At 33.7% G+C, this 15,134-nt stretch overlaps 1 protein-coding gene and 1 long non-coding RNA gene across 5 annotated transcripts in view; one reads left to right on the top strand and one right to left on the bottom strand.

The window, feature by feature from the left end:
• The window catches only part of LOC104322887 (sec1 family domain-containing protein 1), an 80,564-nt gene that overhangs the window by 59,636 nt on the left and 5,794 nt on the right, over positions 1 to 15,134 (top strand). For all 4 annotated transcript variants that reach the window (XM_069784053.1, XM_069784056.1, XM_069784054.1 and 1 more), the window contains 7 exons: positions 1,678 to 1,748; positions 2,676 to 2,755; positions 3,324 to 3,386; positions 4,372 to 4,447; positions 6,823 to 6,876; positions 11,546 to 11,598; positions 14,309 to 14,342. In XM_069784053.1, the coding sequence (XP_069640154.1) occupies positions 1,678 to 1,748; positions 2,676 to 2,755; positions 3,324 to 3,386; positions 4,372 to 4,447; positions 6,823 to 6,876; positions 11,546 to 11,598; positions 14,309 to 14,342 (431 nt within the window). The remainder of the gene's footprint in view (positions 1 to 1,677; positions 1,749 to 2,675; positions 2,756 to 3,323; positions 3,387 to 4,371; positions 4,448 to 6,822; positions 6,877 to 11,545; positions 11,599 to 14,308; positions 14,343 to 15,134) is intronic.
• LOC138685483 (uncharacterized) overlaps positions 8,525 to 15,134 on the bottom strand; it is a 50,536-nt gene continuing 43,926 nt past the window's right edge. The window contains exons 8-9 of the long non-coding RNA XR_011324752.1: positions 14,862 to 14,952; positions 8,525 to 8,616 (exon numbers count right to left, since the gene is read on the bottom strand). This is a non-coding gene — a long non-coding RNA (uncharacterized lncRNA). The remainder of the gene's footprint in view (positions 8,617 to 14,861; positions 14,953 to 15,134) is intronic.

The raw sequence follows: 15,134 nt of genomic DNA, 5'->3' as shown, positions 1-15,134 counted from the left end.
TAGTACTCCCCCACTCTATGCTGTTACAGAGCATAGCCTAGAAAAAACTAGTGAACATTTTACAGGCAACTGACCTGGGTTTTATAGCTGTTTATCACAGCTATGATTTACATCATTAGTATGTCAAGAGTAAAGTACTTTTGCCAAACAAAGTGGTTTTCCTAAGATTTAGTAAAGTGTACACAATACAATCACAGATTTTTTAAAATTTATTATCTTTTAGTAAGACAAAATATCACTTACACTAATGTGTAAGTGAGACCACTTACACTCTTGTGAGCACAAACCTTCTAGTTTTGTAGACATGGTAAATAGGCCCAGCGAGGGAAATAATATAATATTGAATGCCAGTGTATTCCAGTTGAAACTGAAACTTAGTGATCAGCAGACTACTGAAACAAGCTATAAACTGTCAAGCTGGAAACAAGTTTTCAAGTCAGTTACACTGTATATTTAGAATGTTTAAAGTGGTTTTTTTTACCCAAATGAACTCCAAGTGGATGTCTACTTTGAAAGCTGGCTTTTGGTTTAGATTGATAGTATAACATTTCTTCAGTTCTTGGATCTTCTGGTTTACTGGTATTTAGTAAAGGTTAATAAAACTTATTTCGCAGAAAAAATTGTACCAGGTCATAAATGATCCTTATGACAGCGCTTACTCTTAACTTCTGCCAAGCTAAATACATGCTCACATATAAACAAAAGTTGCAGATTATATTAGATGATCCCCTGCTGACATGATCCACATTCCATGGGGGGTGGTGGTGTGTGAAACAAAAACCCAGAAAAAATTCTTTTTTCTTACCTACAAGTACAAGAAAGTGCCTTTTTATAAAATGTTGTACTATATCTAAAGGTAGCAAGCTTTTTTAACAAAGTATTGGATTACAAATTTGAAATGTTTTGAAAAGCTATACTTCTGAAATCTTCATTTGACACTATGGTCTTTACTAATAGTGATTGTCTTTTAGAAAAAAGTAGATGGCATTCCAAATCTGCTGTAGTAGGTTATAGTCCAAGTAACACAGGGTTGGCCGCATCATTGTTTTGATCTGGCAGAGATGAATTTTGATTGCCATTGATAGATAATGCTTCCCAAGAATTTGTAGCAGTGGTTTTTTTCTAACAAGTGGTGTGACAGAAGATGATTCAGGAAGTGAAATCCTTCCTGAAGGCGAGTTGGAAGTTCAGGTTTTTGTTCCTGACCAAAAGTTCACATAAGTGCTTTTGCAGCTCTCAAGTGTTTCAGTACAGTCAACCATAGGGCTGCATAAACAAATTGTAGAGCTAAAAAATAATGTATTGTGGCTTTTACTTTTGTGATTTTTCTTTAGTCTTCTCTTTCATGGATCTACTCCTTGCTAATCCCTGCATAAAATAAGACGTAATGCCACTACATAACTTTTTTAATATGTTATTTGAAGATTAATATTCGCTACAAGCAAAAGGGGGAAGTGTAAGTAAACTTTCAGAAACAGTGAGCCAGTCTAACCCAACTTTTAATAAAAGTGCTAAATGTCTATCATTTTATACACTGAAGGCAGCCATGGTAATAGATAACAATTATTGTCATAACTGAAGGTCTGAATGTACATATATATTATTACTAAAGAGCAATTAACATAGCAGCGTATTTACAATTGTAGTTTTCTAATTTTTTTTTTTTTTTCACTGCAGCGGGAACTCCAGAAGACAAAATGCGATTATTTCTTATCTATTACATAAGCTCAGCTCAGGCACCTTCAGAGGTATGTATGTTCTTTACAGCTTTCAACACCAAATTCTACCACACAGGATTTTTCTGTATCTTTTCAGCACTGAATAGGTATTTCTCCTTCTTTTTGAAGCGACATATGAAATGCCCAGGAAATATTAAAACTTCAAATAAATTTTGTAGTATTATCAGGGAATCTGCTCACAAAGCTTTAGCCACCATTTCAAAGGATATGAATGAGTAGTAAGAAGGAAGATTATCTTTTGAAATATTTAGTTCAGAGTTACTGCAAGACACATATTGGCATGCTTTCTATTATTCTGCTCTACTGCTCAATAGAAGCAGATAAAACAAAATATTAATATGACTCTCTTCACTCTATCCTTGTATATTCAAGCATAATTGGGTCAGTTGACTAGCAGATGAATAAAGGAGAAATGCTTCGTGTGCCAATATCTGAATAATTTGGGAAACTATTAATATTTCTTTTGAACTTATGATGATTAATTTCAAGGAAGATTTTTATTATACTGTAGAAACATTATGTGGTAGAAAAAATGCGCGTTGGGTTAGGCAAAAAGAAAGTATTCTCATAAATGTGTATTAACTCCTCTTCATTTTTATTATTTGCTGTTGTGACATTTTACAGAAACCACTATTCTGATAAGTTTTTTAAAGATGCTGATATAAAAGACTGTTCCCATATCTGAAAGTGCACAGGATTTAATTCCACAAATACTGTTCAGTTTAATGAGAGCTGCTTATAGCAAATTGCATTCCAAGTTCTGTTTTCATAGTTGGTAGGAAATGGGATTAAGACTCATAATTACTTCTTAACTTTGGTTAATGCTATAACTTTACACTGCTTATTTAATATTTAGATAAGGATATCTTGTCTTTCCGCATAAAGAGAGTTAAGAGTAGTTTCAACCTTTTGCAATTCTCCACTTCATAATTTCAGATTGATTTGGAGCAGTATAAAAAAGCATTGACGGATGCAGGTTGTAATCTTGCTCCTTTGAGCTACATAAAACAATGGAAGTAAGTAATTTCTTTTTTCTCCTACATGAGGCTATAACTGGGTAATTTTACAGAACTCAGCATTGTTACCAAAGAATTATGTGTTACTTCTCATACATCGTAAATTATCCTTAAACATTTACTCTGGCATAATTTTTTGCTGTCACTGTTATGGTAATACATGCAAATCTTATTTTAAAACTAAACTCCAGTAATGCCAGAACACTATTGAACATGACACATAATAGTGTACTTAATCAAACAAGACAGAAACAACTTACTGAATTAAATGAAAAGTTGTGCTAGCTCAGACTCCAAATTTTTTTGGTTCATACCAGAGGGCCATGCTGCCTTTCAGTTATTCTAGTTTTATGTGGTATCAAAATCTTGTCTTTTAAGTATAAAATCTAATTCCTTACAGTTCCTTAACTATTGTCTTTCTAGACAAGTGGGGTGCATGTAATAAATAGTTACTTCCTGAAAGAGTTTGAGAAGCAGAAGTTTTTTCACTTTCAGATGACCAGAATGAACATTCTACAGCAGTATGTGCCATGAGATAAGCATTTGATTTCTATCCCTGCTTTCACAGGGCTTTCACTAAGATGGCTTCAGCTCCAACCAGCTATGGAAACACTACACCTAAACCTTTGGGGTATGCTTCTGATTATTTTTCTGTAAGCCTTTGGGTTCTTTTAACCTACTTTAGTAGTACTGAAAGTGTGATTAGTGCTATACAAGGCCCAGAATAAAACATTTCTCTATTTGTAAAAAGTTTTAAGTTACAGACAATTCAAGCACTCATCTCCCCTTAACAGTGCATAGGACTTACACACAAGAAAATAAAAGCATCTGTGACCAAATCCACAAAGTAACTTAATATAGTGATATCTGCACCTGCACATTAAATATACTCTCACAGGAGAATTCGGCACCAGGAAATGGATCTATGACAGCCATCATTTTGAACCTTATTTAATCAATGGCAGAAGATAACAACAGTCCTGTGTATTCAAAACTGGTTCTCTCCTTTTTCATTAGGATGTCCTGGACTGGGTATCTGTCTGCTTGTTGAAAGGTGTAATTATTTATTTCAAGACATGAAAAGAAAAGATAATGACTGGGCTAAGGGTATACATATCCCATACGGGATACAGGGTATGGGACTTGGGTCCTCCCGTGCTTGAGAGGATTTGAATCCTCATTACCAACTTTACTTTCAGGAATGCACTGTCACTGTCATAAGGAAACTGTGGTGCAGTATGGTTAGAGAGAATTCCAGTGCTGTCTCACTTAGAAAAATTACTGTTTGGTTGGTTGGAAACACTGAGCATCTCTGTTAACTCTGGTGATTAGGACACCCACTTGAAAGGAGTACTCAAATCCTTGCATTACTGAAGTTGTAAAACAAACTGTTCAATGGATTATAGACTAGAATTCAAGACTCCTATTGTGATAGGTGAGGATCTAACTGCTAGATTATAGGTGTATTCCCATATACTTGGTTGCCATGTGGTTCGAAGAATATATTTCATGACAAATTGAATGACTTCATACTTAAGTCCCATTAACTTTAATGGGAATTGGATGTCAGCATAAAACTTAAGAATCTTACACATCGTCTTTATTTTGTTTTTCAGTCTGTTTTCACGTGTTATGAATACAGGATCACAGTTTGTAATGGAAGGAGTGAAGAACTTGGTACTGAAGCAACAAGTAAGTTTAAAAACCAATTAAAAAAAAGTATCACATGAGCATTGTGAACACTTAGAAACACAACTTTCAGTACCTCTGTCATATTAATAAAATTAGTTGTACAGTAAAAAACAAACATCAACCTCTGCTGGTGGATAGATCTATCACTTTGTAGCTTCTGGTTTTTAGAGAAGTAACGACTAATGTTCAGATTTTCTTTTAATACCTCCATTTGTAAGGAATTAGATTCCAATGTACACCCCCCAAAAGCAAACAAACAAAAAAAAGACACACAGATTGTATAACTCGTTGTAGCTGACATTATTTTCTCCAAAATGCACTTTCATCAGGTGGCAATAAATAAATATTTACTGTTAAAAATCTTAATTCTGTAATATTTTGACATCAAGATTTCTAAGAAAAAGATCGTTCGTTGTATTATAATTCTTAGTGGAAGAATCAGAATTTGACTTAGAAATGCAGCATATCAGAACTAAATAAAATGAAATCTTACCTCTAACTAAAGATGCATCTTTTTGACATAGTTAATCTTATCATAGCTGTTGTTTGTTTAGTCATCCTATTATACACATAATTAATGCATGAAAAATGTCAGCTATCAAATAAAGGTTTTAAAAGATTGTGCCCGTGGCTTTTGTAGGGAAGTCAATGAAATTTATTCTGTGGGAATTTCACTATGACTAGGTATGATAAGTCGCATTGCACAGTTACAAATCAGTGGCATGTCATGAAATATAGTTGAGAAAACTGTTATAAATATGCAGCTTGCCTGTATATTGTGTTTTATAAAGATATTCAGATAAACTGTTACTTGTAACAATAAATAATAATTCTATTCTAAATAAGACTTCCTGTTCTTCTTGAATTAAACATTTTGTCATTTCTTCTAACGTGTGGCTTTAAAAAGTTAGTAGCATTCTTGACAAAATGGCTAACTTTTTGGGGGGTTCTGAGTGAGTAAGAAGCCACAATGCCAATGTTTTCAGGATATTTTTTTCTGGCTTTTAATTCCTTCTCCAGGTGTTTTGGGGTAGCCAAACAAAACACTATTCTTCCTCATATTTTTTAGCCTGATGTAGGTCTGTGGTATTTCTATTAAAGTGTCCTGGTTTCAGCTGGGATGTAGTTAGCTGTCTTCCTAGTAGCTGGTACAGTGCTATGTTTTGAGTTCAGTATGTGAAGAATGTTGATAACACTGATGTTTTCAGTTGTTGCTCAGTAGTGTTTAGACTATAGTCAAGGATTTTTCAGCTTCTCATGCCCAGCCAGGGCAGCTGACCCAAACTGGCCAACAGGGTATTCCATACCATGTGACGTCCCATCTAGTTTAGGAACTGGGAAGCGGGGGGGCAGGGATTCGCCGCTCGGGGACTGGCTGGGTGTCGGTCGGCAGGTGGTGAGCAATTGCCCTGCGCATCATTTGTACATTCCAATCCTTTTATTACTACTGTTGTCATTTTATTAGTGTTATCATTATCATTATTAGTTTCTTCTTTTCTGTTCTATTAAACCGTTCTTATCTCAACCCACGAGTTTTACTTCTTTTCCCGATTTTCCCCCCCATCCCACTGGATGGGGGGGAGTGAGTGAGCGGCTGCGTGGTGCTTAGTTGCTGGCTGGGGTTAAACCACGACAAAAGTTAACTTTTTATTCCTCATTCAGTCATCTGGGGATTTACATTGGGTTTTTACTAAGCATTTTTCAGTGTTATTTGTAGATCATCTTTTGGAATATCCTTTTTTGATATATTCTGTCAACAAGACACTTTTCCAATTCTGTTGCTATGTAAACTCTCCCTCAGTTTATTATAACTAAAGTGGTTTGACTGTTTAGTACTTCAGATCCTTTGTCCAAGCTAACATTTCCCATCTTAAATAAGGAAAAGTCATCTTGAATCTCAAAGTTTGTTCCTTTCCAGTTCATCCAAACATTTGTTGCCAGCATTGCTTTTTTTACCCATTTCTTTGACAACATTAGTTCTTTTTTAGAATCACACCCTTAACTCTCATCTTCAGCTTTAAAATTCTTTCCTTAAACTGCAAAGTATTTTTTGAATAAGAATGCATACATCATCACATGTCTGCATATGGTGGTAATACCTAAATACAACTCCGTTCTTGTCTTCACACTTCTTTTTATGCTATCTGTTCATCCCCTAGCTAGATGCTCCTCAGATGTTTGCATTTTCTGTACAGAAAGGTAATTTAGGTGATGATAAAACTGCTCAACCTTTACAAAATATAAAATATAAGAAAAAAACTGTTTAAAGTAGTATTTCAAATGCTCTGTAAACTATTCTGTAAATAATAGCATGCCTGTGAATAATTGATAGTAAGCATTTCAGCATTCCATTAATTTCACATTATGTTTTACAGAATCTACCAGTCACACGTATATTGGACAACCTTATGGAGATGAAGTCAAACCCCGTAAGTATAAATGCCTTCAGATGGAAAGAGGTGGAACAAATGAAATCTTGAGGCTGTGAGATGTAATATGCCATGGCTATTTTTTTTCATGGTAACGCAGTTAAATCTAATCATGCTGTATCTCAAGAATAGATCCATTTTCATAACTATTTCATAAGATTTTTTGCATAAAAATAGTTTCTAAATAATGACTATGTATTGTGTCTCATTGGAACTAATGTTTTTGAGGTTTTTTTCCAATTCTGAGCTTCTGTTACTCTTGTGCTACACTGAGTTTCTGCTGCTCTGAAATTTCTAAAAGTTGAACCGTGGGCCGAAATTTTCTTTGCATCAAGGGGATTTTTTTTTTTTTTAAGAGCGCGAGTTCAGAAGCAAAGTAGTTAGAGAGGTATGTTAAAGAAAATTTTGTTTCCCACATCTTTAAAGCTTTACTATTCAGAGGAAAATATTTTAGTACTCATGCAGTCTTTCAGTTTGCAATCAGAGTTGGTTTTCTGTCAGAAAAGTCCTCTTTTCCCCTTGTTTCTGTGAAAATTTGCTCACTTACATAAGTTACAAACTTTTGAAACGCTTAAATGTTAGCTAGATAGTCAAGACATTTGCTAGAATTTACAGCTAAAAATAGCCCTGTCTTTTTATACGTAGTGTATAGTCAAAGCAGTCTTTTCTTACTATGTACTTCGTTCCTTCAGAACTCTTACATAAAACCATCCTGTGCACAAACTTGTTCTGAAAAAATCACCTGTTAAAAGTAATTTAGAAAGCTTTAATATGTTTGCCACATTGTATCAGTCGTCCTGTTTTAATGTCATCAGTGTCAGAGAGATGCAATTGTTATATTTCACACTGGTTAGTAGGTTTAAAACATTCTTCTTAGTCCACTTTCAACTTCAGTTATTAACTATATGTAAATGGAGATAAATAATGGTAAAATATGAAAATGATCAACATGCAAGTAATCCTGCCTTTTCTTAAACTGTATTGCATAGATAATATATTGTCATGATTGTTAGCAGAAAATTCGCTATCTCTTAAGCAAAGAAATTGACACTTGTTTTCAGTGGCAGTGGATTGTTGTCCCTCTTTGCAAGACCTAGAAAATAGGTACGGAGCTACTTTTATCTAGTCAACCAGTAGAGGTCACTCAGAACACTTAATACAGAAATCCAAAATTAAAGACTACAGATAACTTACAAGCAGGTGAAAAAAGAAAACAATTTTTCTTAAATAAACGCTAGCTTTTTCAGGGTACAAGTTTAGGAATTGATTTGGAAAAGTGTGCACATCACACGGGGGTTTTTTGCTGATGTGATATTGTTACAGTTCACTTAGTAGAAAACAGCTACGATCACTTTGATAATTTGGAGAAAACATTGATCTTCTCACTTGAAAAAGCAGAGATTGAGCCAGTCAGACAGCAGCTTCGTGTTTCACTGCCATGTCAGAGACTGGTATTCATGGCCCAAAACAGGGAGTCCTACTTTTCAAGTCATAAGAGACCAGGCAAGCCCTAAAGAATGATTCTGCTAACCTGCAGGAAATTTGACAGCAACTTTTTGAGTAAGTTTCAGCTAACAGAAGCAACCCAGAGAGTCATTCTGGAATATGTTTAGACTTGCTGTTCCATCAACAGAAATGAAATTGTATCTGGAAAAGGTCAATGTGTAGAAATACACCACTGTGGCCTCTCTTGATCTTCTGATGTTTGAGGTCCTTTTCTATTTCCCAGAATTTTTTGCACTGCAGGCAAAATACAAAGGGAGGGGGGGAAAAAAGCTTAAGTTTTTTTTTGGTTTTTTTTTTTTACAAAATAGAAAAAAAATTCCTTTATAATTAATTGGATCTTACTAACTACAGTGATCACTGTATGAAATGTACATACAGATAAAAGTTGTAATGCAAAATTAGAACAGATTATTGAGAAGTCAAACAATTATTACAAAGAACGTAAATAAATTATTTTCTAAGTATAAAATGCAACAATAAAGTAAATATATGAAATATACAACTTGTATCGCCAACATTCGAAAATATTACTGTCAGTTGTGATTTTAAACCTATTTAGAATGATATGCTGTGCAAAGCTCTGTAGGGTTATCTGTAAATCACTTTGTGTATTACTTGTCCCTGCTGCTTCTTTTGTTTCACAGCTACCAGGAAGCACAAATGAGTCTACCCCTGTGTTTTCCAAGTTTTTCAAAAGCAGGAACAGATAGAACAGTTCTTACGGGCAATAATACCATCCTGTAATTTTTTTAATTTGTCTAGATTGTTTAACTATAGTTACACTTTTTCTTGAAATACTTATTCAGAAACATTCATTGATGACCTTAAAGGAATCCGTTACTTGGGTTTTTTAAGTAGTATTAACATTTATTGGTTGAAGCAGGTTTTTAAGCAATTGCTTTTGGATTATGTTTTCATAAAGGAGTGTTCTTTTCATAAATCTAACATAGTTGCTTTGTTTTGGTATCGCTAAATGAAGATTGATTAAAACTTTAAATCCTCCTAACAAAAAAAAAAAAAATCATATTGTCAAGTATACATAAATTTTAACCCATAGTTGTGAAATTGCCCACCACTTACTTACTACAGAATTACCGAGATTCTTTTAAGTATCTTCCACAAAATGCTTTGATTCTTCTTATCTTTGATAAGTAAACCTTTAATATTTTTATGACAAAGTCCCAAAGGGGTTTAGCCTCTGTCAATATAGTATGTGCATTTTTATTCACTTAAGAGGTAGGTAAGTCTTATTTGTGAATGGAACTGTATTTTGGTTAATATCATCCCTTTCAGTGAATATAGTATCTTTCAGGCTTAGGATATACCTACCGTATGATTACCTTTCATGCATTACAACAAAAAAATTCTAAAAATGGAGGACTTCCTTAATCCAAACTAGTCATGTTAGATTCTGCAGAAAACCAATACAGACTGAAAGTCAAGCATATTCCCATGGGTCTTTTTCCATTTTTATTTGAAATCTTGAAAATTAAGATTATAATTTCAAAAGTATGAATTTTAGTCTGGAATTGCTTAGGAAGTCACAGATTCAGTTGTGTCTAAGGAAACTGCTATACAGTTGTTTTTATTGGCAGACAAGCTATTTCTTAAAGTAAACAAAGTCTAGTAGGGTTTCTTTCCCTGCACCCTCAGAACTGATTTCAGCAGGAATGGTGTATTTAAAACAACAACAACAAAAAAACTAGCTTATCACATTTCTATTACTTTACCGCTTTTTGTGTGTCTACTTACACAAGCCCACAGTGAAAAAACACAGCAGTAACACATTCAGGAGGAAATGTTTGTAATACTTTTTTTTTAACTCTGATTTTAGTTCTGGCATTGATCTGTAATTCATTCTAACAAACGAGGAAGCTGCAGCTCTTTATCCAAGTTACAGGTTTCTCAAATACCTCTCAGTTTTAGTAGCAATATCTGTCCTTTCCCAGCTCTCTCATTACTTCAAAGTCACTACTATACCATCTTTATGTACAAGGCTGCCAAAATCATAAAGCTGGCAGCCTTTACAAATGCAGTTGAAATTCCTGGTGAAGCATATAAAAGCATTTTACAGGGCTTCAGTGTGAAATTAGATCTAAATTAATTTTTTTTAAAAAAGACGATGAGAGACATATTTTATATAATTACATGCAAGTCCTTAATATCAAATAGATTTATTTTCTGTGTGTGTAACCACCACATGTATGCTAAATATTTTGTAGTAATAGAGGTAGTTATGCTTTGTGAGCTCCAATAAACTCCCCAGAAAATGGCTACTGCTCAAGAAGAATTATTTCTGCTCTACAGAATCATCAAAACACAGAGATTTTGCATGTAAGCACCCAGATGAAATCAACTGTAGTCCTGCACGTAGTTTATCCACCAACTAAACTTCACAGTACCTGGATGAAAATGTAGTATAGAAACAGAAGAAAGCCAAGTAGTTGTCAGAAGGAGTTACTAAGAAGTTTTGTTTTTCATCCGTAATAATTGGCAAAAATCCTGCTTGTTGCCAATAAAAATATTGGAAGTGCCTCAGTGTTTTGTGTGAAGAACATTTTTTTTTTTTTATAGTTTAGACAGTCAGACTTGTCAAATTCTTGTGGAACTCATTTCTTCAAGAGCTTAATTTTGGTTTAATAGTAGTCATAAATCATGAAATGAAAAGGGTAAGTTACATAACAGTAGCAGATTTTGATCTATCTTGTATTTAGCATTCATTGCCATAGAAGTGTTTTGTTTTATAATATTAAATCAATACCAGATCTCTAACCTGGAAAATTTTAGCATTTATAACTAACCCTGTGATGTTCCTCTAAAGCTGGTAGCACCTTAATTTTTCTTTCTGCCTACTGCCTTTCTATTGGGATTTATTATGCAACCAATGTATTTTTTGGAAAGTGTGCAATAGTCAATTTTAGATGAACCAGAAACAAAAAGCTCAATAGCACCCTTCATAGCTCTCGCACTGTTGTTTATTCTGTACTGGTTCAGTTATGTACAAATACCGTAAGTATTAGTAGACACCACAATTAATTTTGAAAGATGTGACTGCTAAGTGCAAAACGACATTGGTTTGAATGATGTTTAATGTAATAGATACAAGTAGAAATTCATAAGCCAAAATTCCAATCTTTTGAGATAAAAAGTACGTTTTTAATAGGAGACAGATGACTACCGGTATTTTGACCCCAAGATGCTACGAGGCAGTGACAGGTGAGTTTACTATGAGTTTTGCTTCTTTCCTCATAGCCTTTTCACAGGGTAACTTAAGAAATCCGGTTTTATTTTACATGCTGACTACAATTAACTACTTGTAGTCATTAATTCTAAGTTACAACAGTTGCTGTTGAAAGAATTCACAACAGGAAGTGGATCAACCAGATAAATTTTTATAACACTGCAAAAAAAAATATCTTTTGTTCCAGTGACTGAACATGCTGCTAACATGTACATTGGTTTAGTCACAGGAATGTGTACTAATATTTAGCAATAATAACTGTTAGAATTCTTTATAGGTGTACTGCTTGGTTTCTTTGAAAATTTGTAGGTTTTCACTGTTAAATTAAAAAGTCATTGGATAGTGCACCAAAATTTCTTTATCACTTTTTAAACAGTTAAAATTTTCATTTGAATACAACTCTTATTTAGTAATTTGTTAATAAACTTGGAAAAAAAAATCACAAAAAATTGACTGCATTTGCTCTTGTGTAGGCAGGTGCACATTTTATATTCATGTGCATATCAAGGGAGAGGTGGATATAGTTTATTTTGCCAATAAAAGAGAAGAAGTGGAATTACACTAGAAGTTTATAAATGTGTATCTTTTGCTTTATATCTTTGACCAATAACTGTGGCTGATAATCTCACCTCTAATACCCTAGAAACAGAGAAGATACTTAATTTTAACATACCTTCTAAAAGTACTTTTCACCATACCTGTGGGAAAACAAGCAGCTTGTTTAATTGCAGGGGTTTATTACAGGATGACTATGGATAAAATAGGTCCAGAATTGGTTTTAGTTATTTACATAAAAATCTGTCTCTGCTTCCTCTAGTCTTGAAACATGGAAAGTATATTTCTGACAGCATCAGTAGTAATAGGAAACAAATTTCAGATAATGTGTATGTTTCATTAGAAAGTATTATTACAGACTATACAATTTCAAAGATAAGCAGATTTTCAAAGCATCAAAAAAGAAAATTGCCAGTATTTTATGTTTCATTTTAATTGCAACTTTCATTGTTTTGTTATGCTTTTATAGCATTTTTGGAGGATTTTGTGCAGAAGTGCAAAGATTTGTTTTATTAAAGCTGAAGGGTTTTTCTCATGTAAATGTGCATTTTTTACCCACTCCATGTAGTTCTTACATTGCTTTAAACAATGTAAAGATATGCATTTACACCTGTTCATTAATGTGCCATTCTGTATAGCTATAATAATCATCATAGGGAAAAACTTAATTTCTAGTTTGGGGTTTGTTTGGGTTTTGTACATAAACTGAAGTTATATTCCTTAAATCATATTTCAGCATGACAACAAAACTCTAGTATAGCTATATAAGGGTTTCTTCTAATTCTCCCTTCAACTATTTATGTAGATGATAAAAAACCACAGCTTGGCTGGCTTGACAAAATATTACTAGTTTAAAGTAACAATATCAATTAGTATAATTAATGGAATGATATTAAAAAGTGACTAATTTTTTTCTAACATACTCCTGTTTTAAGAAATACTGGCATTTCTACCTATTATTTTTTAAATAGAGTAGGATCTACATTACTGTAATTCAGTCTTAACAAAACAGTATCTTTATATCCTGTGTAAAGCCTACGTCAAGTATAAACAGGCCTTGCCCTCTGAAAGGATAACATAAAATGTGTGTGGATTTGTCATATCATATTCAAACGATGAGAGAATTGGGCTAACAGTTCCACTTATGGGCAGTCTGTAGTACTCATGCCAGATCAAAACAACATGTTAGAGATAGTCATTCCCTCTCAAAACCTGTATTTCTGGTACACTGGGCTCCATGTTGGGTCAATTGTTATTGGTCACTCAGAGAAAACTTCTCAAAATAAGGCAAAAGGTAAGTTGAAGGGCAAAATGCAATGCTTTTAATCTGTCTTAGAACAGAAGATGTATTTGACTACCTGGGGCTGCAGGCCCGTACAGGGCAGGAAGGTAGTGAGCAAAGGGCAGGAGAGCAGACTGACCCTTCAGAGCTTTCTCTTTGCTTTTTCCCTTCCTCCTGAAGATGCAAGGTGATGCAGGAAAAGAGGTTTCTCCCCCTCTCCCTGCTACTTCCCTGTGGCTAGGACCGTGTATTCAAATGGAGAGGAAGAGTCTGTACCAGCCAAACTGTAACTTACATCTTCCTCCTTAAATCATTTTAATCCTAATGTTGTTGCTGTGACACCTGACAGCAGAACACATTCCTGCTGCCTATAGTATTTTTGAGATTTTTGAAGCATCAATAAGTACACATGCAGGCACTGCAGACTGACTGGCTTACCTAGTTAAGATTCCAATAGGCAGGATTTGCAAGTGTCATGAACGGTGCTAATACTGATGAAATTTTTTGCTCGTTGTATTTGCTCCTAGCTAGCAGCACTATAGTTAGAGCTTTTAAGCTCGAAAAGAAGTGTTGACACAAAGCTTATGATGCAAACAGCAACCTTTAAACTGATGAAGTAAAACTCCTGTTTACTGATGTATTCCGTCCTGTAGAATGAATGATTTTCCATAACAAATCATTTAAATAAAATACTTACAGAATGAATGCAGAAAGGCAATTATTGTTCTATTTTATATGTCTAATATTATATAGTATTCCATAAACATGATGTGTGCATGATACTTATTTTGCGTATTTATATTAATGTCTAATAAAATTTAAATTGTAGTTTGTGTTTCTTTTTATAGCTCAGTTCCAAGAAACAAAAATCCATTCCAGGAGGTAAGTCACATAGAAATTATTTTTCAATGTTCATGTGTTAAAAAAAAAAATAAATCCTGAAGTACCAGTCATTTTTGATGATCACAATTAAGAAAACGAGAGGTCTTGTTTGCAAAAACCACTTAGACTAATTATACCTATTATTAATTATAATTAGCTGTTATTCTGAAGAAGTCTTTTCATCTTCAAAGGACTATGCAAACATTAACTAATACTGGAGGAAAAAAAAATCTAGAAAATTCTTCTGGAGGTAATTACAGGGATTTATTAATATCATAATTGGGTACTCAGCAATTTAAACCCCCCATTTTTATACCAGATCTTTAGAATGTTCTCTAGATTTAATCCTTTGCCTGGCTTTAAACAGCAGTGTTGACCACTGATTTAAGCGACAGTAATTTAAACAGTCTCTGCAATTAAAGGAAAAAAGCAAACCAACAAATGTAATTTTATACTAATGCCAGTAACTTTCAGTAATTTTCAACATAAGTATTTGCAAATAGTAAAAGTCTTGCTTACCTGATCTTACTACCAAGTTTCATAAGCAAAATCTTTGCCTTGGCAATATACAAATGTCTCAGATTTCTCTTGAAATCTCTTAATTATCCTCCTGAAGAAAAGAAATAGACGTGGTGTCATATACATATGGCTAGCAAAAATGTCTGTATAAAATTCATATAGTGTAGTCAAACAATTTTGGATAGTGAATGTTAACAAAAATGATGCAACTCTTAAGTCTCCTTTTTCTGTTCATTAAGTGTTCTCTTTTAAACATAGCCCAGAAAATACTGG

Source organism: Haliaeetus albicilla, chromosome 5 (assembly GCF_947461875.1).
Source record: "Haliaeetus albicilla chromosome 5, bHalAlb1.1, whole genome shotgun sequence".
NCBI lineage: Eukaryota > Metazoa > Chordata > Aves > Accipitriformes > Accipitridae > Haliaeetus > Haliaeetus albicilla.
The sequence above is the reverse complement of the archived record's forward strand: the minus strand, read 5'-3'. Positions and strand labels throughout refer to the sequence as shown.